We start from the raw sequence: 23,745 nt of genomic DNA on the forward strand, positions 1-23,745 counted from the left end.
CTGGTTATGGGTCTGTTCAAATTTTCTATTTCTTCCCGTTTCAGTTTTGGTAGTGTATATGTTTCTAGGAATTTGTCCATTACTTCCAGATTGCCCATTTTACTGGCGTAGAATTGCTCATAATATTCTCTTATTATTGTTTTTATTTCTGCTGTGTTGGTTGTGATCTCTCCTCTTTCATTCTTGATTTTATTTATTTGGGTCCTTTCCTTTTTCTTTTTGATCAAACTGGCTAGTGGTTTATCAGTTTTGTTAATTCTTTTGAAGAACCAGCTTCTGGTTTCATTGATCTGTTCTACTTTTTTTTTTTTTTTTTTGGTTTTGAGAGCATTAGTTTCTGCTCTGATCTTTATTATTTCCTGTCTTCTGGTGGTTTTGGGTTTTATTTGCTGTTCTTTATCCAGCTTTTTAAGGCATAAAGTTAGGTTGTGTATGAGAGCTCTCTTCCTTCTTTAGGAAGGCCTGGATTGCTATATTTTCCGCTTATGACCGCCTTTGGTGCATCCCAGAGGTTTTGGGTTGTGGTGTTATCATTTTCATTGGCTTCCGTATGCTTTTTAATTTCCTCTTTAACTTCTTGGTTAGCCCATTCATTCTTTAGTAGGATGTTCTTCAGTCTCCAAGTATTTGTTATCTTTCCAAATTTTTTCTTGTGGTTGATTTCGAGGTTCATAGCGTTGTGGTCTGAAAGTATGCACAGTATGATCTCGATTTTTGCACAGTCTTTTTATCTAACTGTGCATTTCCACCACGTGATCTTTGCAGTACAATATGGAAAATATGGGGCTGTGTGAAAGAGTGAATGTGGGCTTTGAAATCAGGCAGAGTTAGATTCAAACCTGGGTTCTTTGCTTAGTGGCTTCGTGACCTTGAGTCAGACCTGAGTCTCTCCCTCCCTCTGTTGTCTTATCTGGAAGATGGAGCGGATATATGCAAGCCAGTGGAAGATATTGTGGAGAGCATGAGGGTCAGTGTCCCTGCTCCCGTGATGTAATGTGTGCAGACTGCCCTTGCCCAGCACTGTAGAGCTTCATAGGTGCTGAATTCATTGAGCCTTTTATGGGTGTGTCTTGTAGTTCTAAGTGTCATGGCTACTGAAACAGGATCGGCTGTAACCAAATAGTGGTTCAATTACATGGGCAGTAACTAGAGGGACTAGTGTACGGTAGGTATGTTTTTGACACTGTTAAAAAATGCATATTTTCATTGTGCTGAGGGATTTAACACCTTGAAATATAACAGCCATGTTTTTTAATATATGTCGAATATTGATGTAAGGAGGCTTATTTTCTCTTGGAGATTTTTCTTGAAATCTTGGATTTTAAAAGTGATTTTTTTAAACATACATGGACATGATATAAATGGTGAATGTTACCGATCTTTCTTTCATGTACCCACCCGTAGTTTCCAAAGTGCTTCATTCTGAGTTACTCAAACCTTTGCCTGGATTGTTGGTTGCATTATCTACCCCAGTCCATTTCAGACTCCATGCAGTTTGGGCCTCTGTTTTTTTCCTTTGGTTTCTCATTGTGTAGGGCAAAGTCAACATAGTTTTGAACTTGGAAAGAGGAAGAGGATGGTAAAGCGGATCTTCCTTTTAACAAGAGGACCATATTGTAGAAGTTAAATTGTTAATTGGCTCTGGAGCCAAGCTGCCTGGGTTCACCTCTGGCTCTGTGATGTACCCGTGGTATGACCCCGCGCAAGTTACTTACTCTCCCACTTCCTCAGTTTCCTCATTTGTAAAGCGAATGGATAGTGTGAAGATTAAACGGGTTAGTTGGATAACATGTTCTGAACGGTGCCCAGGATGTGGTAGTTGTTATGTATATTTGCTGTTTTCACCACTGCTTCTGCCCCAGCATTGGAGTCACCTACTTGTTACCGTATCCACATCTCATTTCCTCTCTTTACTGCCCCTCTGACCCATCATCCTCACTCCTAGACTGAATTGTCCAGAAAAAACCCCAAGAATTTGGTATCTTCTGACATGTATTGGATCCACTTTACGTCTTACCCATGGGCCATGACCCACTGTTATCACCCAGGTACCCCTTTGTTTCCACATGGTGGTGAGATAGGTGAAGGGGGAGGATTGATGGTGAGGTGAGAAGGAAAATCCATGCAGTTTGATGGAAAGTTGTGGTTACAGATGAGTTTTTTTATACTTAGAGCTGAATCCTGGGGATGAAGTATAGGTCATAGAAAGGAACAATTTTTTTTAACCTCTTGTCTCTTTGTCATGGCTACTAATTGTAAAAACTAGAAAACCTCAAAAAAGCCACATATTTATTTTAGGGACATCAGAGAAGAAAAATCATGGAACTCATTTTTTATCTCTGAAATCCAGAGGAATGGAGCTCTCCTCTGGGAGCCAGTGTCAGTGACTTGCAGCTGAATTGAGCTTTTTTTGTCCTCTTTCTTTCTTTTCTTCTTCTTCTTCTTCTTCTTCTTCTTCTTCTTCTTCTTCTTCTTCTTCTTCTTTTAATCCTTTATGATAAGAGTTGCTCTGGGGAAAAGAAAGTAATTCTCTTTCCACATAACTGACTTGAGGTTCAACTTTGGAATGGCAGTGTTTTTCTCAGTAGGGAACTGCTTACTCTGTACTTTCTCTGTAGACTCCTCATAGATCACTGGGTCTGTAAATCCACAGGCTACCACCCGTTCCACGTCATCAATACTGCCTGTCTTTCAGAGTTAATTTTTCAAAGGGGGGAGAAGATAGAGCTAATTTTATTGTGCATACCAAACACTCATGTATATAGTTTTTTCCTTTCAAAACTTTGTGTCACTCATTTGCGGTTAGAGTTTTCTAGTTCAGTAAAGATAGATAAGTGACTTAACAAGGACCTATAGATGGTAAATGGTCAAGCTGAAATATTAATTCAGGTTATCAGACTCCCTAGTTCATGCAGTTTCATTACTATCATGCTTCCTCTTGGACATATATCAATTATAGACCTTCTTTATATTGGGGTATCTTTACTTTTATTTGTTAATTGTCAGAAGTTGGTAAGTTTTTGAGGGTGGACCTAATAGTATACTATTGTATGATGTGTCCTTGTAAGTTAGGATAAAAATATGATGAGCTTATTTTAGAGATCTCCCTGTATTTTTCCCCATGAAACCATGCAGTGCATAAATGCTCACCTGTATGGGCTCAGCCTTGTTCCTGAATATATATTTTATGGTTATGAGTTATACTCTTGGAAATTTGTATACCTTATTTATCTCATTTATCACACTATACCCACTGATTAAGTTTTCTAGGAAACGGAGGTTTGGATGATGGGCCCCTGGCACAGGCCTGTACTGTGATTTAGGGTTCAATTCCACGTTAGGGCTGGTGTTCTCATTTGACACCAGGGCATTTTATAAAACAAGTGCTAGTAGTTGAGCTATTTGACTATTGGAAGTGGACTTGATGGTTTCAATAGTATATTCTAAATTGGGGCCAGGAGAGTCGATAAGAACTGTTCCCTGTTATCACACAGAGCTAATTACAAGCGTTGGTGGTCTATATGTCTGCTCACGTACATCACATACTTCGTTTTTTCCGGATGCATTGTCTGTTAAAGAGACAACAGGGATGGCTTGTTCCTTCTCAGACAAATCCTGTTTCATCTTCCAAAAGTGAGGAAGTCTGGTTGTAGGTTTTTTTTTTCTCCCTTGAAGGAGTGGCTGAGGGTTTTCTGCAAGGCAGAGGATAGGTGTGACTAAGGAGAAGATTTATAAATTGTTGGAGGAGATGTGGTTAGCAAACAGTAGATGTGGTAAGTGATATGGACATTGTCATTGGAAATCTGTAGCTGGTACTTTAAAGAGTCTAGGTAAATATTTTCAGAAAAGGTGAGTCTGTGTGAGTTGAAGGAGTCGAGAAGGTTTATTTTGATTGAGGGAGAAGAGAATATAATCAGGAGGGTATTTTGAAAACCTTTGAAAACCCTTCTTCCATTTAACACTGTGCTCTCTTTTATTCAGCATTTCATTCATGATTTAATGTATTAGCTCCCCGTGGTTCACATATTCTTTGAGTGTCATAGTTCATTTCTAATTGGTATGCGTATATTGTCTCCCCAGTTAAGACTATGAGTAGTCAAGGGCAATATCACATCTTATGCTTTTTAAGTTTTAATGTTCTTCCCCACAGAATTTCCCATGCCAAGCCAAGTATGTCCTTACTCTGTGGGTGAGAATCTGTAAGTGAATCCAAGATTATAGTGGGCTGTGTTGAGACGTTCTTAAAGAAATATTTTGGGGGCGCCTGCGTGGGTCAGTTGGTTAGGTGTCTGACTTCGGCTGAGGTCATGATCTCACAGACTGTGGGTTAGGGCCCTGTGTCAGGCTCTGTGCCAGTAGCTCTGTGCTGGCAGCTTGGGGTCTGGAGCCTGCTTTTGGATTCTATGTGTCTCTCTCTCTCTCTGCCCCCCTCCAAAATAAATAGGGGCACCTGGGTGGCTCAGTCGGTTGAGCAACTGACTCCGGCTCAGGTCATGATCTCACAGCTCGTGAGTTCGAGCTCCACGTCAGGCTCTGTGCTGACAGCTCGGAGCCTGGAGCCTGCTTTGGATTCTGTGCCTCCCTCTCTCTCTGCCCCAGCCCACTCTCATTCTGTCTCTCTCTCTCTCTCAAAAATAAATAAACATTAAAAAAATAAAATAAATAAACATTAAATTAAAATATTTTGGGTACATCTATCACTCTATTTAAAACAGATTGTATGCCTTTTACTTTACTATGCTAGTGTTACCTGCAACTGTAATTTTGAGTAAGTCCAAAAATGATTACTTTTTCCTACATAGAAAACTATCTTAAGTTAAATCAACAAGATTTTAATGATCAAAGGAATTATAGTAGCATCAAGTACTTTTTAAAGTATATAGTTTTAAAGTTGTGGTAAAACATAACCATTCCATTTTATTTTTTCTCCCCAGAGTTCTGTTTTAGTTGCTGTTTAAAATCGTTGTAGAGAAGAACGCTGAAATTTGGAAAAACATGTTAGAAACTATAGGTAAGACCTATTCTTTCTTCTTCTTATTTTTTTAATGTTTATTCTCTAGAGAGAGACAGAGTGTGAATGGGGGAGGGGCAGGGAGAGAGGGAGACACAGAATTCAAAGCAGGCTCCAGGCTCTGAGCTATCAGCACAGAGCCTGATGTGGGGCTCGAACTCACAAACCGTGAGATCATGACCTGAGTTCAAGTGGGACACTTAACTGATTGAGCCACCCAGGTGCCCCTATTCTTTCTTATTTTTATAAAAATCAAACCTTTGTCCATTGGGATCTTTGAAATGGTTTTTCTACATAGCAGGATTTTGACTTAAAGTTTTTACAAGTTTGGGGCGCCTGGGTGGCGCAGTCGGTTAAGCGTCCGACTTCAGCCAGGTCACGATCTCGCGGTCCGTGAGTTTGAGCCCCGCGTCGGGCTCTGGGCTGATGGCTCGGAGCCTGGAGCCTGTTTCCGATTCTGTGTCTCCCTCTCTCTCTCTGCCCCTCCCCCGTTCATGCTCTGTCTCTCTCTGTCCCAAAAATAAATAAAAAACGTTGAAAAAAAAAAAATTTAAAAAAAAAAAAAAAGTTTTTACAAGTTTGTATCCACTAGAATTATACCAGGGTAATGTGTTTCTGTATTTGGATGATTTAATCTGAAGTGTTATAAAAATACCTCATTTTTAAGCAAAGATAAAGCCATATGAAACGTTCTATCAATTATGAGAAATTTAATGAAACCGTAGTTTAATGTAAACCTAGTTGATTTATGGACCCACTTCTGGTTAATGGTTGTGTATGGGTAGCACCAGAAAGTTTAACAGTATTTTTAATATTGAAAGAAGCTCAATGCCTGCTTTATTTGTGGCCGTTGAAATACTACTGAACTTTGCTTTTAAGTTGATGATGAACAATAACGGTAACAAACATTTAGTGACAGTTTAAGGCAGTTTAATTTCTGCATGAGATAATTTAGGTTGAAATATCCAAATTCATGTGTTAGTCTATTTTTCACTGCTCTTTAGTTTTACAGAAGCTAGTTTGTAGAAATTGTTTGAGGTATATCAGGTATACCCATCCCTTGTCTGATGGCCCAGTGCCTCATATTTTCCAGGGAAGTCTTTGGGTATGATTATCGGAAGGTATCTGAATTTCACCCTGGTGCCTTTATGAGTGTGGCTGGTGCCTTGATACCTGCATGGTTTGGGGAGTAGGATGAGAGTAGGTAGCAGGGAAAGGAGAAGGAGCTGTCTTTGTGATAGATGGGATCATGACTATGACTTTTGTTCGTAATGTGCTGTGCCAGTGATGAAAATGCATGGGTGTGTATTTCCCTCATCTTATTTTGTGGTAAAGTCACACACCATAAAGACTACTAGTCCACAAACCAGAGTCTCTGATAAAAAAGTGGATAGCAAAGGGGAAATACAGAATTATTTAAGCTGTCCCCTTCCAATCTTTATTTTGTAAGTTATTACTGATCTGTACACTTTCTGAGAATTGACATGGAAATTAATACTAGATTTGTATTCTGAGATCCCATGAGAAATAAGCCTAGAATAAAATTCTCCTGTCTTTATTATACCTTGTAAAATTATGTGCAAGGGTAAATACTGTTTGTTTAGATTTGAGTATGTGTGTGACCTCATGGTCAATAATAATTCATGCCTTAATTTCCCCATTTCTGTGTAATCCCACATTTGGTGCTATAGAAAGTGTCTGTGGTGATCACACTCTTTGATTACTATAATACAGCAAATGAATGTTAATAGGTACACTTATTACCATGATGAATCCGTTAGAACATATATTTGAGTAGTCTCTATTCCTTTAAAACAAATTTGGGTTCATTTGTGAGAGAGTGAGAGATAGTTTTAGGGAGATGTTTTGATTTTTTGTTTTTTAAATGCTTATTTATTTATTTTGAGAGACAGAAAGAGCAAGTGTGCTTGCATGGGGAAGGGGCAGAAAGAAGGAGAAAGAGAATCCCAAGCAGGCTCTGCACTGTCAGGGCTTGATGCAGGGCTCAATCTCATGAACAGTGAGATCGTGACCTGATCTGAAACCAAGAGCTGGACGCTTAACCAACTGAGCCTCCCAGGTGTCCTAAGGGAGATGTTTTTAACTGTTATTTGTCATAGAAACTCACCATCTGGTAGTAGCATGCATGTAAAATGGTAGGGATTAGGGCTGGTAGGTAGGGTTACTAGGGATACACTGATTCAAAATACTTACTTTTGCAACTTTATGCCTGATACATAGGGTGATCGATAAACATTTGAATTATTTTGCCTTGATGCCTATATGAATATGCTATTTAATTTTAGGGAAAGACATTTAAAGGATTAAAAAGTAGTGTTTTTAGGGGCGCCTGGGTGGCTCAGTCGGTTAAGCGTCTGACTTCAGCTCAGATCTGATCTTACTGTTGGTGAGTTCGAGTCCCGCATCGGGCTCTGTGCTGGTAGCTTAGAACCTGGAGCCCGCTTCGGATTCTGTGTCTCCCTCTCTCTCTTTGTGGCCATCTCCTGCTCACATTCTGTGTCTTTCTCTCTCTCTCAAAAATAAATAAAAACATTTAAAAAAGTAGTGTTTTTGAAGGGTTATACATTGTTGTGATATATTCTCAAGTAAATTCTCAAGTATAGAATATTTGTTCCTTAATATATGAGACTGTCATATTTTGGATGTTTTGCTCATCAGTGACATTGTCTGCATCCACTTATTGGTTATATTTCTAATTTTTCTTGAATATAAATAATATCTTTTAAAAAGTAATAACACCAGCATTTGCAAGATCACAAAGTGGTTAGTTTTCAGTAGTTTGTATAAGAGCTAACAGTTGGCACTGAAATTCAACTATACTTCATCTGAATTGGTTTCCATAGTTTACAAGTAGTTGCATGGAGCATACACTATACCCAGTTCTCTGCTTTCACACAGACTGTCTTACCGGAGACTTGAAGGTTTGAAGGATACGTTTATAGGGACATATTATAGTCCCTTTTGTGCTGAGTCTATTTTATGCTCTTGAAAGGAGTAGTGTTAGGATTTCTGTAAGCATGGTTTGATGTGTGTCTTTCGAATCTTGTTAATGACCTGCTGCCCTTTGATTTAGACAAAAATCGGGCCCTGCAGGCCGCAGAGCGTTTACAAGCCAAGCTGCGAGAACGCGGGGATGTAGCGAATGAAGACAAACTGAGCCTTCTAAAGTCAGTCTTGCAGAGCCCGCTCTTCAGTCAGATTCTGAACCTTCAGACTTCAGTACAGCAGCTGAAAGACCAGGTAAGACACGATGCTCCTGAAACAGGCATTCATGGCAAGGATCTCGTGAAAGTCTTGTGTTTTCTGAAAGGCTGATTTTTGAATGTGTTAATGAATAGTTAATGAAGTATTTAAACCTCCAAATGAGACATTCAGATTCACTGTGACTTTTCACCCCCCTAGTTATTTTTGTAATGGTTGTTGCTGTATATTGTAGATGATATGACATTGTGTTGAAAGCTGTGTGGATGCTGAAGTGTGAGTCCTTACAGGAGAAGGGGATGATAAAAATAAGTGTAGGGTAGATGGCCGTAGACTTGGTTTCCCTTCCCATTAAGACTTTTTGTTCACCTGATCCTGTGTCTTCAGATTCAGACATTCAGCACGCTTATGAGATTTCAGATAAGCCTGGATTTGCATGTGTAATCATGTGTGTGAGGAAGGGAAATCACCTCTATTTTGACAGTAAAAGAAATAATTACATTGTCATCAGTTAGAGGAATTGCAATTCTCACTTCTTATAAGAGTGTAAGTAGCAATTGCTTCAATGACAGCATCAGATGGTGATAAACATTAGAACTTCTAAATGTAACACTGTTTTTTTTCTGTAAAAATTAAGAGCTTTAAAATCTCCTAGCATTTATATTAAAATCGAAACATTGCAATGACAGAATGAGCACTCAAGTTAGATGTTCTTTGAACTTAATTTAATAATCATTTCTCAGGTTTTGTAACAAAATGTTTTTAAAATGGTTTTTATCCTTACATCGTTTCAAGTCATTCTCCTCATGCTTTCAACCTAAGTTAATTTTCATTCTGATGGTTTTAGCATTAATTGAATTACCATGGACGGATTGCTAACAGGTATTTTACCTTTTATTAAAAGGTTAAAAATGAAATTTGAAGACTAGTTTCATAGTTCAGTGAAAGAATAGCTCTAGCTAAAAACAAATGTGCCAGATGCAAAAAGAACAAATAGTAGCAATAGGGAAGGAATTTATTTAATGTCACATCACTTCTTAATCTAGATATTTTGGTAGCAAAAGGAAAGAAAAGAAAGAAAGAAAGAATTTTAAAAAAATAGTCTTCTCTAGTGAATGTCTACTTAGTGATTTTAAAAGTCATGATCATGATTTAAGAAAAAGGTGTGTTTTATTATATGTAGTTTTTTTTTTTTTTTGCAAGTTATTGTAAAGATTGGTTTTAGGTACTCCATTTCAGAATGAATGGGCAAGAGTTTAGAGAGATCAGTGTCCTGAATAGAAGTGTAATTATGATGAGGAAGATTATCTGGTTTTTCAGAGAGAGTGAAGAAGTTGAACAGGTATCTTCTCCCCCTGTTATATTATGTGAAAATATGAATAGAATGAGAGGAAATGTTGAAACAGAAAGTACTAGTGTGTTAGGAAATACCACTAATCCAGTGAGATAACTGGAAATATCCCTGCCAGCTCCAAAAGGAGGGCAGAAACGGCTCTGCTTGTTGACCCTGTTCTACCATCTCCAAATAGAAGTTGGATACGGGCTCCGAAACTTTGGGTCCCACGTGATTCAGCTGAAATCTCCCTGGAAACCCTTGAGCAAACTGTTACCAAGCCAGACAGTCTGCGACTAAAGAGAGTGTGATCTTGTTCATTAGTGATAGATACGGATATATTTCAAGACTCAGTACATTGTGAGGTTTGGAAATTCTATGGGCATGTCTCACGTGCCTTTGGACTTTTGGCTAGTTGGTCTGTTCAAATACTGAAAGGGACCCAGGAAACGAACTGGCCCATACCCTGCTTATTTCAACTACTTAGTGAGGTGTAGTTACTTGCCTGTAAGGGCAGAGCCAGAAGTAGAACTCGGTTTTCTTGGCTCCCGAGGTACAGTCTTCTCCCTTTTTTTTTTATTCTGCGGCCTGTCTCACATCTTTTTTTCCCCGCAAGGGTAGAAACTTGGCCCCTTTAAGTCAAGAGTTTAATTTTAGCAAATACCATTGATTTCTCTCACAGTTTTTGCGACTCCTCGCTTCATTCTTCATTCTGACTAAGTCAATTTCATGTGTTTGTGGAACCAGTGTTTTTCTTACATGAGTAGAGTAAATTTTAAAACCTTGTATTGTTTTCTATTTTAAAGTTTAAACATAAATATTATAGGCTTCATCATGCTAGAATTAAATTTTCTATGTAGCTTACCCACTGCTAATTTATAAATAATTGTTATTTAATATTAATGAACCTAGGAGTTAAATTTGTGCTTTTAAACCAGTAGCTACACCAGTCTGACTGCATTATGTTTCAGATGTATAGTTTTATGTGCACAACAGGTACAAGTTATTGTCTCCATCTTTTTTAGTATTACCAAAAAATTTGACTCCTTCAAGTTTACTCCACCATCATTTCTCCTACCTTTTAGAAAGCGAAAGGAGTGAATAATTGAAAAGCCCGAGGTATGTGCAGCATATTGGAGAACATGATCATATTGTTGCGTTAATGACAGATGCTGACATGCCATGTTGAATTAAGCCAACTATTTGTTCCCCTCAGATCCTTCTCATTACTTCTATTCAATAATGTGTAATTTTTCCAATTTGCTTCTTCAGTATTAAGACTGCCCTTAGAAATCAAACTGTTTCCCTTTGGCAAATTAAACACTTGACAGGTGTGTAACTGAGAGGGCAAAAAAGCCATGCCCTGAAGGGATGTGCTATTTAAATATTGTCAAAAATATTAACAGGTCTGAGAGCATAATTGATGCCTCTGTTTAACTCTGCCACATTGTGTATTGTTCTAACCGCCAGCTAAAAGGATGTGTGCTATTAAACCTGAATAATCTCTAATAGCTCCAGTTCTTTTCCTATTGCATGATTCCTGTTTAAGTGAAGAGAAGGGAGAAAAAGAGCTGTGACTGTGTGTCAGTGATCTGTCAGATGCAAATTCTCAAGTAGTGTCCTCACTGTCACCTAGTCATCACAGCTAATCACTGCAGGGCTCACCGCGTATTCACGACAGAAATCCAGCTATTGTGGGGGAAATAAACACGTTCGCAGTTTAATAATAGAAACTTGTCAGCCATGAGGGTGTTGGATTTGCATATTTATTCTGTGATGTTTCTCCAGTCCAGTAGAGGTGGATACTGCTTTCCTGATTAATTAATTGCCTTGCCTGATGAGCTGACCATAGATGTGAAATTAAATGTCTTTTTACCCAGAGTTATTGTACAAAAACCGTGAATTAAAATTATTACTCTCAGTGGAAATTTAGGACTAGTACCTTGAAATCGGCATTGCTGCGATTTTGTTTTTTTAAGCTATGGCAGCCAAGACCAAAAAATGATGTGGATAATTCAGGTTACAAATGCTGCTGATACAGGGAAGTGAGCCTTAGGGCACAGCGTATTCTGGAGGTTTCTCCATGTCTATGATTTCTGGCTTTTTTTGGAGTATGATATTCTGTTATTTTGCTGTTGTTTTTGTTGTTTGATATTTCAAGGCTCCTTGTTCTTCACCTTTTTTCCAGAAAAGTGTTGGCTTATATACATAGCATCTAAATGCATAAAGTGTATATATACACACACAAAATGAAGCCAGGATTTTTCTAAGTTTTCTTTGGAAACTTTATGACATGTCTTGAAATAATTGGACACGTAGAATCATGTTGGAAATTATTGTTCAATGTTGATTAGAATAATTGGCTCCTTCTTTTTTATTTGAAATATAGTCTTCATGGTATAAAAATTTTGTCTTGTATTTCCGTGTTCTTAAATTTTACCTATTCACATTCCCAGAAAAGAATTTGGAACAACTCTCATGGCAAAATGTATTGACTAATGGGTGATTCAAAGGTAAATCTAAATAAAGACCAAATATAAACATCAGAGAACTAGATATTCCAACGACCTTGGTTTACTCAAATTGAGTATTATTTAATTTCCATTTCCCAGGAGCAAAGGCAGCAATAACAATTGTATACATACAAAGAGAGAGCTGGAGGGTTATATATTGCTCAGTGTGAGACATCAATCTGTGAGCCAGATTTTCCTTGGCAATTGGAGGGTTATCTCATGGATGCTTTTATAGAAGACTTATAATCATTTAGTAATAAAGTCGATAAAAATACAATGAATAAATAAGATGAAGGTTCTCATTATATAGAGGGGGGGAGAACATACATGCATTTTATGTAACTAAATGAGAAAGTGAGAGGTATAAGAAGAAGGAATTATTAACTTTGACTTTGAAAGAAAACTTTGCATTGGAGGGAACATGTAAGACGGGTCTGAAAAGTGAGTAGGGGTTTTCTGCAGTGATAGGGGAAATTATTTCAGGTAGAGGAAACAGTGTTTACAAGGGAATAGAGGAGCTGTTCTCAAGTGAAGGTGATTTCACATTCTCTCTCTCTCTCTAGGGGTTGTACAGCAATATGTGGAGACATTTTTGACTATTGTAACTTGGGGGTGGTTGGGGCATGCTACTGGCATGTAAGTGGACAGACATCAGGGATATTGTTAAACATTGCTCAAACGCATAGCACAGCTTCCTAAAACGAATTGCTGGGTTTGTAATATGTGTAATGCTGAGGTTGAGACCTTGATACAGAATCAGTTAGAGATGTATGTTATCAGGGCAGTAGCCTATATGTGGGCTCTTGGCAAGGGAGGAAACTTAGAAGCCAGATTGTGAAGGATTTATTAAGTGGGCTTTTTTCGCTTTTCTGGGGAGGGTTGTATGTGTGGTGATCATCTTTTCTCTTTTGCACTCAGCATTCTGTATCAAATGTCATTGGATCAAGTTGAAAATTGTATCAACTTCTAAACACTTCTTTAAATAAAATCATATATTTTGTTTCTCCACATTTTAAAAATTATAGCAAAAACATGTAACAGAATTAAGGTAAATTTAAAGTGAAGTTTTTACTGACATTTTGATAAATAAGACCTTCAGTTACAATCGTAAAATGCATAAACTGTTCAAAGAAATGCTTCTTTCATCTTTCTAAGAATGCAGTACATTAAGAGCACACACTACGAATACAGTGTCCCATCCTAATTTAGTGATGGCTCTTCTGCTAAAATGTACTGCATTCTATGAATTTTTTTTCTGATGCTCTGTCTTAAAAGAGGGTACGTTTTAGAGAATCTGGAGAAATAAGTAGTCAGTATATATTTCACAGTATCCCTTTCAAATATCCGATGTAAGCAGGGGGTGTTGGCTAAAACACAAATATTCAGGTGCATGCCTGAGGAGTTACTATTCTGTGGGTACTCATTTGTAAGACTGCTAACTCAGGTTCATGGGCAGCCTGTTAAGGTATGTTGCTTTTAAGCAGTGGCATCAGCAGCACTGGTAATTTCTTAACAATTATATTTTTTAGATTCGTGGAAAGACGAGAATTTTGATAACTGGGCATTTTGTAATCAGAAAGATACAGTTTTGTAGGATTCATGGAAAAGAGCAGAAATGCCTGTGTTTCTTCAGCTTTATTGCTTACATAAATGGTAAAAGCATCACCCCTCTCTCTACGGTTTCTAATTTGAGACTGAAATGGAGACGATTCGTCTGCAGTCTTGCTATCAGTAAAGGGAATAACTGCTGTCTCCCAAGAATGCCTGGGTTAAGTTATGACTTGGTGGTGGCGGGGGAGGAAATACAGAGAGAAAGAAAATATGCCTTGACCCCATTAACAGGAATTATCTAAAAATGGAATGGAATTCTTCCAAGTTGGTGTTGCTTGTGAAAATGAAAAAATATTTTTCTTACCCCTGAAATGGTTTTACTTTCATGATAGAGCGTTGCAGCATTGCAGCTGCCTAACAGGAAAGTATCTGTTTCTTGAGACTTCACCATACATTATCTAGGGGAAGTTAAAAGAGAAGGAGTGAGTCTTATGTTTTTACATTTACCATAGAGTTTATTTACTGTGGGAATTTCAAATACTTTATTTTTGGTACAATAACAGCTTTTAAATGTTTGTTCCTTTAACCAAAAGTTTGTAAATATAGAGCCTTTGAGGGACTAAAATTCTTGTTTTATCCTGGGCAAGAAGGCACTGTTCAAGCTTTTTATACAGTGCTGGATTAAAATGCAACACCATCTTGCTATTGGGTATGCATGTGTATCTAAAACAGCAAATGGTGCTAATTGTATGGTGTTTTTGTGACAAAGTTAAATGGTCTTTGGAGAAGAGGGAAAAAATGTGAAATTTACTGGGTGTAACCTAAATGAGTTTTTTAACCCAGGAATTTACGAACAAGAGAGGTTGATCCACATCTGAAGCTATAACCAAAACAACCACTACTGCCTTTAGGAAGCCCTCCACTGCTGTGGACTTTGTCTCATTTAACTAGTCCTTCAGCTCTGTGAGGTATGTATTATCCCCATCGTGTCCAGGAGGAAACTGGGGCTGAGACAGGTGATGTAGCTTAGTCTGGACCACACAATTAGTCTTTGGTAGATTTAGAGGAAGAATGTAAGTCCGTCTGACCCTGAAGCCAGAGTGCTTTTTTACCTTTAATTTACACTGTTCCTAAACTCTTAGTTCTCTTCCATAAAGGAACAAATAGGTTAGAAAAACAGTTATTAGCATTAGTAAAGAGAAATGCTCTTAATGTTTAGTAAATTCACGTTCATGAAGATTGGCCATTTCCCTTAAATTCTCCCCCAGATTTTAATCAGAGTACCTTTTACATACAAAACAGAATTTTCATTCTGCTTTTTAAAATATTCTAGATTTTAAAGTAGATGAACTGGGTGGGATAATAGTGGGATGGAGAGGCCATGTGACAAAGTGACATCAGCTTCCTGTGCCCATTTCCATATATTTATACTTGTCTGTAAGGTTTTGTTTTATTTTTCTCTAAGCAGACTGTGAACTGTGAATCAGTTTTATTTGTCTTCTGGAAAAGTGGGACCGATAGAAAAAACACTACAAACATTCTAACATGTTGTTCGTCTGAGTTTTCAATTTCTAAATTTCTATTTGTCCTGGCATTTAAAATATATTAATTTACTGATTTTTGATACCTTCACCCCTTTAATGTAGAAAGTTTTAGCATACTTTGATAAGAATATTACTTTTGGTCAAGCTACATTCCTTAAATTTTTTTTTCCCTTGGAACTTTTGCTAAGAAAGCACAGAAGTGTTGAGATTTAAATAAAGAAAAGACATTCTGCAAATACACATCAACACACATGCCTAGACCGTGGTGTGTATGCTGCATTCCACTTGCCATTTGTTCTCACCAAGCATAAAAAGGAGTTGTAGAATTAAGTGCATTTCAGATTTGTTTGGAGACCATTTATTGCTTTTTGGGATAAAACCATGTCATGTTCATCTTTGACTGCTTTATGCCTTTATTTCACCCAAGGTCAATAAATGATTGCTCGATTAAGGAATATGTAAAGATTCATGAAAATTCAGAATTGTTATACATCAGTGATTATCTTTCCTTGCCAGAGAACTAATCTTTAATATAAATAAACTAGCCAAGTAACTGAAGTTACTTCGAAGACCTTGTATTTTTCTTACTAGCCATATTGGGAAGATGCACCACTTTTTGGAAGATGCACTGTCAACATCATAGCAATTAACAGCTATGGAATTCTTACTGTGTGCCAGAACTGTTCCAAGTACCCGTTTTGTCATTACAACAATACTGTAAAGTGGTAGATACTAGGAGATAGATGGAGTAGATAATGTTACCTTTCTTTGAGGGATAGGGAAATGGAGGCACAGGGAGGTTGAGTGGTGAAGCTAGTATTTTGTTTTGTTTTTTTAAATATTTACTTTTGAGAGAGAGAGAGAGAGATAGAGAAAGAGAGAGAGAGAAAGAGAGGGAGACAGAGAATTCCAAGGAGACTCTGTGCTGTCAGCACAGAACATGGTTCCATGGTTCATGGAACTTACGAACCATGAGATCATGACCTGAGCCGAAACCAAGAGTTGGACATTTAACTGCTGAGCCATCCAGGTGCCTGAACCTAACTTTTCTTTAAATGGTAAGCTTAAAATTTCTGTAAAAATTTTATTTACATAAATACAATTAAATAAATAAATAAATACAATTTGTTTTTATAAAATTTACAACAATAATGAAAAAAAGTTTAAAACTGTTCTAAACTGACTATTTTAAGCTCAGTTTCTATTGCAATCTTTACTCAAGTATTCATATATATTTTAGGAAAATGGGTCGAGGGGAAGAATTTGAATCTTTTCATCTATGAGTATTTCTAAAGATTTTAGTGAAATTTAGACTTTTAAAAAATTAGTTTATAAATACATACATGGAGCCCTCTGCTTTATGATGCCTCAGCCTGACACTTTAGTGCCGTATGCCTTGTATATTGATCCTACTTAGTATCTTTTGTGGTGTAGTTTTAAAAATAAATCAGATTTTCACAGATGCAGCTCTGAATGAAGACTGAAATGTTATAAAATAGCGTAACTTGCCGTGTGGCCATTCATTTAACTTAACAATATCACCTAAGTTGTATAAAGGTACAAAGTTGACCATTTTGTTACTTGATCTTGTCATTTAACGGCCTATAACAATACACATTACTTTAGGTAGATTTTTGATGATTTATATATATCTTTCTAAATATCAAAAGGGAGAAGACAAGAAGAGTCGTAGGTACTCTTTAATTCATTTTTTTCTTTGTGTTTCATCTTGGGTTTCCTGGTTGATCACTTATCCTTTTTATATAGCACATGGGAATTGTAAGACAAATGTGCCTCTGAAACTTTGTACTTGTATCCACATAGAGGCAGATGCAGAAAATTTACATTTTGATTACTCAGAATGACTGCCTAAATGTTCTTGGGTTAAGGGATTATTTTCTAGATTCAATAACCTTATATTTTAAATTTGTCAGCCAATGATCATCAATGGCTACATTAAGAATATCTGTAAATTCTCATCCACTATCTGCCTTGCTATTCAAGAACTCATAGCTATGAAAAGAAAGTTTTCTGTCTCAGGAGGTGGGTTAACTATGCCTGGTAGAGTAATTTTATAGGATATCTAACATATTAGTGTTTATGCAAAGCATTTTATATGTTTAATTTCTGTCCTGTTACCTAGAGCCCAATGTCTTGGACATTTGAGGTACTCAGTAAGTATTTGAATGAATGAAGAGAAGTTTTCATAGAAAACATGAAATTATGCTGATTCCATCAGAAAATACCCCCCCCCATACCATCTTATAATTTGCTGCTCCATTTTGTATCTTGTTTAATACAGGAGCTATGAGGTACTTTATGTCCAAAATAGTCTCGTCACATTAAGCCAATCCCCGTTGAACATGCAACTCAATTTCTTTAATTAGCTTTAAAAATAAGGATCATTAAATCAGAGTGCCACCATCAATTACTGTGCAAGGGTTTGCCTGTTCAATAATGCATCAGAGTTGTGCTCTAATCAGTATTTCACTGAAAGATTTATGGAAAAGGAGGCCTCCCCTGGTTCCAAACTTGAAATGCAGTTCTATTATGTGTAAATTTTTTTTTCCTCTGATTGCTACCATTTTAGGTGCTGTATTTCATTGAATACTCTCGGTATCCTGTCTGTCTTTGCATTTCATGTTTGGGATCAGTTCCAGAGAGTGTTTTACAGCAGTTTTGTAAGTTCACAAGAAAATAAGCACTTTTCTTCCTCTGCAAGAAGAAAAAACAAGGTGCAGATTAAAAACAACAGTCTGCATTTCTATGAGGTGCACCTGTTATGGCAGATTCCCCAGAGTGCCTTATTTCTTATTTCTCATTACATTAAGGAGTAACAAACAAACAGAAATTGGGAAATTGAACTAGCAATATTTGTTTATAAATTTGTTTAAAGTCTACCAAAACTAGGACTGCAAAAGCAGTGGTCATTTTCTTACTTAATTCAAGATAATATATATATTTTAGCTTTTAAGTGATAGAAATATCCATCAAATTATATAAGCATTTGGGTCACTGTATTCTCATTGCTATTCTAGCATTCAGAATAAGTCAAAATAACAGGACCATAAACAGGTTTTGATAATCTGTATAAAAATGCTTTAGGAAATTTGGTTTGGTCCTAAGCAATCATTTTTCTAGACAATTATACGAGTACTTCTGGAAAGATTGATGCTAGCCTTAAAACAGAGTTAATAATATTAACTTCATTTTCAGTTAACAACCCAGAATAGATGGAGCACAAGAAGTCAATATTTCAATATTTTGTAGCAGATTAGTTAAGTGAATCTACATATTTGAGAATATTCTATTTTGTTAAACTTGAGAGCATAGATCATATTTTTATGATCAAAATATTTAAGACATTGATCTTTTCAAGTATTTTTGGATTGACATTAGTTTTACAGAATAGGTATTGTTGAAAAAAAATTATAATTTTGAAACCTCATGTTGTGTCAACCTTGTATCAGGGTAGATCAGAATACTTCAGTATAAAAATATTAGATAGCATAATGATTATTTTTTCTTCTTGTAATTTGCTGTGCAATTGAATGATTACAAGTTGCAAAAATTCATGATCTTTGAGGAGGAAACATCTACATATGCTACAGAGGTTAAAACACACGTGCTGAGGATTCATCTTGACTTGAGCACTTGTTGAAGGATTTCTTCTGTAGATGGGAATTAGCCAGTGGAATCCGTATCAAGCCTGCAGAGGGCCATCCATCACAGTAATGGTCTTGGCTTCGTCTTCAGATACCTAGTTTCTGTGTTCTCTTTCATTTAAGGTGAGTGCCTGGTAATTGAACTTTAAATTCCGAGTTTCTGTCAGGAGATTTAGCTTAATAATATGGAGGTTGTTCAAACCACCTTCTTTCTTTCAGAGAAGTAGGGTTTTTTTTTGTTGTTGTTGTTGTTTTATTAGTCATTGGAGTGCCCCAAGTTCTTAGCACTTACCTACCTTGCAAACTTAAAAAAAACATTAGAATTAACATAAAGTCAAGGGCAAAACTATATAGCTCATGGGTATTTTATAAATGGAATGTACACATAAAACTCTTCACCTAAATCAAAGTATAGAAAGTTACTAAAACTCCATCATACTCTGTATCCCCTCAGTCAGTCCCCATCCTCTACCCCAAAAGAATCACTATTTTTTTTCCAGGCTGTATGAGATAAAATTGACATGTAACTGCATAAGTCTAAGATATGCAAAGGGATATTTGATACACATGTGTGTTGTGAAGTGATTACCAAAAATGAGGCTAGTTAACACATCTGTCACCTCAGTAATAACCTTTTTTGTGTGTATGATGAAAACATTTAAGATCTACTCACTTCACCACTTTCAAATATACCATAGAGTACTGTTAACTGTAGTGACCACAGTGTACATTAGATCCCCAGAACTTACTTACTTATAACTGGAAGTTTGTACCCTTTGATCAGCATCTCCCCATTTTCCCCGCCCCTGGCAACTACCAGTCTTCTCTCTGATTATGTGAGTTTGGTTCATTTAGATTTCTCATGGAAGTCAGATCATATACTATGTTGACTTTTATCCCATGAATAAGTATTTGAATTTTACATAAATACAATATGAGTATACATGCTTTGTTCCTGGCTTTTTCTTCACTTTGTGTCTGTTATATTTCTTCATGTTGTTATATGTAGCTGTAATTCTTTTCCATTTTTCATTGCATGAATGTACTAGAATATATCTGTACTTTCTTCTGTTGATTGTAATTTTTTTCCAGTTTTTTGCTATTACAAACAAAACTGCCATAAACATTCTAACACATGTCCTTTGATCTTCATAAGTGTACATTTCTCTTGGATGTTTACTTATGAGTGAAATTTCTGGGCCTTAAGGTATTTTTTTCAGCATTTGTAGATTCTGCCAAATTGTTTTCCAAAGAAGTTGTAGGTCTACGTTCTCACTGTAATGTAAGAAAATTCTCATTGTTCTGCCTCATTGCTGGTACTGTCAGCTTTAAATTTCTCTTTTTCCATTTCTAGCCACTGTGGGGGGTATGTTGTAGTATCATGTGATGATTAATGATATTGAGCACCTTTGTATATGCTTATTGATCATTTTGATATCCTCCTTGGTGGAGTTGTGTTTAAGTCTTTTGCCAATTTTTCTATTGGTTTGTGAGTCTTATTGATTTACAAGAGTTTGTTTTTGTTTTGTTTTGTTTGTTTTGTTTTTTGGTTTCCTGAATACAACTTCTTTGTTGGATATTTGTATTGTAACTGTTTTTTTCTGCTTGTGTCTTGCCTTTTGACTCTGTTAGTTATATGTTTTGATGACAAGAAGGTTTTTTTTAATTTTAATAAAGTCCAGTTTTTAAAACTTTTCCTCTATGTGTATATACTGCCTTTTTTGTCCTACTTAAATCATTGATTATGCCAAGGATATAGAGATTTTTCTCTCAGAAGCTTGCTTTAGCTTCTAAATTTTGGCTGTTTTGTGAGGTAAAGTATGTTTGTGAATTAATTTTCCATTTGAATATCCATTTGAACCAGAACCTTTTATTGAAAAGACCAGTCTTTTCTCCCTTACATTGGCACGGTAAATCATGTGGTCATGTATATGTGAGTGTTTCTGAACTCTATGTTGTATTCCAGTTTTTTCAAATAATTTTATTATATTTTAAATGCAATCTTTTTTTAAAGCTTTTGATTTTCTAATTGTTTTTTCTTTTCTAGGAATATAGTTTCTTTTGTATATTGATTCTATCAAATTTATTTAGAATTTTGTTCAGATCTTTTATATACTTACTGATCCCCCCCCCCCCCATTCTGTTAGTTACTGGGAGAGATGTATTATAATCTCTAATTAGGACTTGGATTTGTCTGTTTCTCATCTGGATTCTGAGCCCTTGTGCCCTACGTGTTTTGAGATTATATTTTTAGGTGACTGAGATTGTCTTATTTCTACTGAATTGACCCTTTATCTCTATGAATCATCTGCCTTTGTCTCCAGTAATGCTTCTTGCCTTAAAGTCCACTTGCCTGGTACCAGTTTAGGTGTACCAGGCTTCTTCTGGTTGATGTATGTATGGTGGATCTTTCTATTTTCATCTTTATCTTTTTTATTATTAGTCATATCTTTGGTAAACAGCAGGTATTTTGTTTTGTTGTGTTATACAGTGGGGCAATTGTAGTCATTTAATGCAATTATTGATAAATTTTTATTTTGATTCATTATTTTTTTCTCTTTGTCTTGTTTATTCATTTTTTTTTCCTTTTGGTATTAGTTCACTTTTAAAAATTTAAAATTTGGTGTCTTTTGTTTTCTTTTTTGAGAGACAGAGTGCGAGACAGAGTGAGAGAGGGAGACACAGAACCCGAAGCAGGCTTCAGGCTCTGAGCTGTCGGCACAGAGCCTGACATGGGGCTTGAACTCATGAGCCATGAAATCATGACCTGAGCTGTGAGATCAGGACAATTAAGCAACTGAGCCACCCAGGCACCCCTAGTTCACTTTTTATTTCATCTTCTTCCTCTATTAGCATGCTATTTATACTTAATTTTATTATTCTTTTAGTGGTTACCCTAAAGATTAGAGTGAGCATCCTTGGCCTATTAGAGTCAACTTTTAAAAAATCTTACAATAATTATAAATTCACAGGAGGTTTTCAGTATAATAGAGAGGTCCTATATGTACTTCACCCAGTTATCTCTAGGGGTGATGTCTTGGTAATTGTAGTAAAATATCAAAACCAAGAAACTGATAATGGTACAATGTGTGTCCATTTCTTCAGTCCATGTCATTCTCTGGCATAAATTTGTCGAGCCACCATCGCAATCTAGGTACTATTTCATCACCACAATGATCTCTCTGTGCTACTCCTTAATAGTTTTACCCTGTTCCCTTCCTGCCACCACCCCTGTCCTCTGGCAACTTTTTCCATCTTTATAATTTAACCATTTCAAGAATTTTATGAAAATACAATCATAATGTATGTGACCTTTTGAGATTGTCTCATGTTTTTCTTTTTTTTTTTTTTTTATTTTTGGGACAGAGAGAGACAGAGCATGAACGGGGGAGGGGCAGAGAGAGAGGGAGACACAGAATCGGAAACAGGCTCCAGGCTCCGGGCCATCAGCCCAGAGCCTGACGCGGGGCTCGAACTCACGGACCGCGAGATCGTGACCTGGCTGAAGTCGGACGCTTAACCGACTGCGCCACCCAGGCGCCCCATCATGTTTTTCATTACTCATGACACTCTTGTGATCTATCCAAGTTGTTGTGTATATTAATATTTTATTCTTTTTTGTTGTTTAGTATTATTTGCTGGTAGGGGTGCACCTCTTGAGAGACATTTTGTTTGTTTCTAGGTTTTTACTTTTGTAGATAAAGCTTCTTTGAGCATTGCATACATGTTTTTGTGTGAATGTTAAGTATTAATTTCTATATAATAAATGCCTAAGGGTGTAATTGACATGTTGTATGGTAAATGCATGTTTAGTTTTTTTTCAGAAACTGCCTAACTCTTTGCCAGTGGGGCTGTACCATTTCACATTCCTGCCAGCAATGTGGGGGAAATCCATTTTCTCCACATTCTTACTAGCACTTGGTGTTACCACTATTATTTATTCAGTCATTCTGATAGATATATAGTGATATTATTTGTGCTTTTAATTTGCATTTCCAGGATAGATAATAATGCTGAACATATTTTATGGTCCTATTTGCCATCCACACAACTTTTTGGTGAAATGGTTTTCCTTTTTTAAGCCAGACCTGAGTCCTTTGTCAGATATATTACCCTGAAGTTATTTTGATTTTATTTTAATTGGAACTTTTACTACTTCTTGGAAAATGAAAGAAGCTTAGTACAGTTCAACCTCATGTACCCTACTCGTGTCTTTTATGTAATTGACATGTACTTTCATTCTACTTATATTTAAAACTCCACAAATTTTATTTATTGTTTTAAGATATTACCATTGATTTACTCATTTTTATTTTCATTTATTTTAAGTATATTTATTTATTTTGAGAGAGAGAGTGTATGTGTGCACAAGCTGGGGAGGGGCAGAGAGAGAGAGAGAATGAGAGAGAGAGAATCCTAAGCATGAACCATGAGATCATGATCTGAGATGAAATCCAGAATTGGATACCTAACTGACTGAGCCACCCAGGCGCCCCTGTTATTTTATTTTATTTTATTTTATTTTATTTTATTTTATTTTATTTTATTTATTTGAGAGAGAGAGAGAGAGAGAGAGAGAGAGAGACAGACAGACAGACATTGTGTGAGCAGGGGAGAAGGGCAGAGGGAGAGAGAGAAAGAATCCCAAGCATACTCCACACTCAGCATGAGCCCGATGTGGGGCTTGATCCCACGAACCTGGGATCATGACCTGAGCCAAAGTCAAGAGTCGGTCATTCAACTGGACTGAGCCACCCAGACACCCCTACTCACATTTTTAAAACTTGTTTGTGTGTGTGTGTGTTCTTCAGTCTTTTGTGCTAATGTAAGGAAATTCCATGAGGGATCTTTATTAATTCTAAGAATTTACTTGTGCATTTCTTTTGTACAGTTCTGAAGCAACACT

The 23,745-nt window shown here is 36.6% G+C and overlaps 1 protein-coding gene across 12 annotated transcripts in view; it reads left to right on the forward strand.

Annotated features, from left to right (window-relative positions):
• MPDZ (multiple PDZ domain crumbs cell polarity complex component) overlaps positions 1–23,745 on the forward strand; it is a 169,630-nt gene that overhangs the window by 23,526 nt on the left and 122,359 nt on the right. For all 12 annotated transcript variants that reach the window (XM_058695337.1, XM_058695343.1, XM_058695346.1 and 9 more), the window contains exons 2-3: positions 4,935–5,011; positions 8,106–8,272. In XM_058695337.1, the coding sequence (XP_058551320.1) occupies positions 4,996–5,011; positions 8,106–8,272 (183 nt within the window). In that variant the 5' untranslated portion in view covers positions 4,935–4,995. The remainder of the gene's footprint in view (positions 1–4,934; positions 5,012–8,105; positions 8,273–23,745) is intronic.

This window comes from Neofelis nebulosa, chromosome 12 (assembly GCF_028018385.1).
Source record: "Neofelis nebulosa isolate mNeoNeb1 chromosome 12, mNeoNeb1.pri, whole genome shotgun sequence".
NCBI classification, from domain to species: domain Eukaryota; kingdom Metazoa; phylum Chordata; class Mammalia; order Carnivora; family Felidae; genus Neofelis; species Neofelis nebulosa.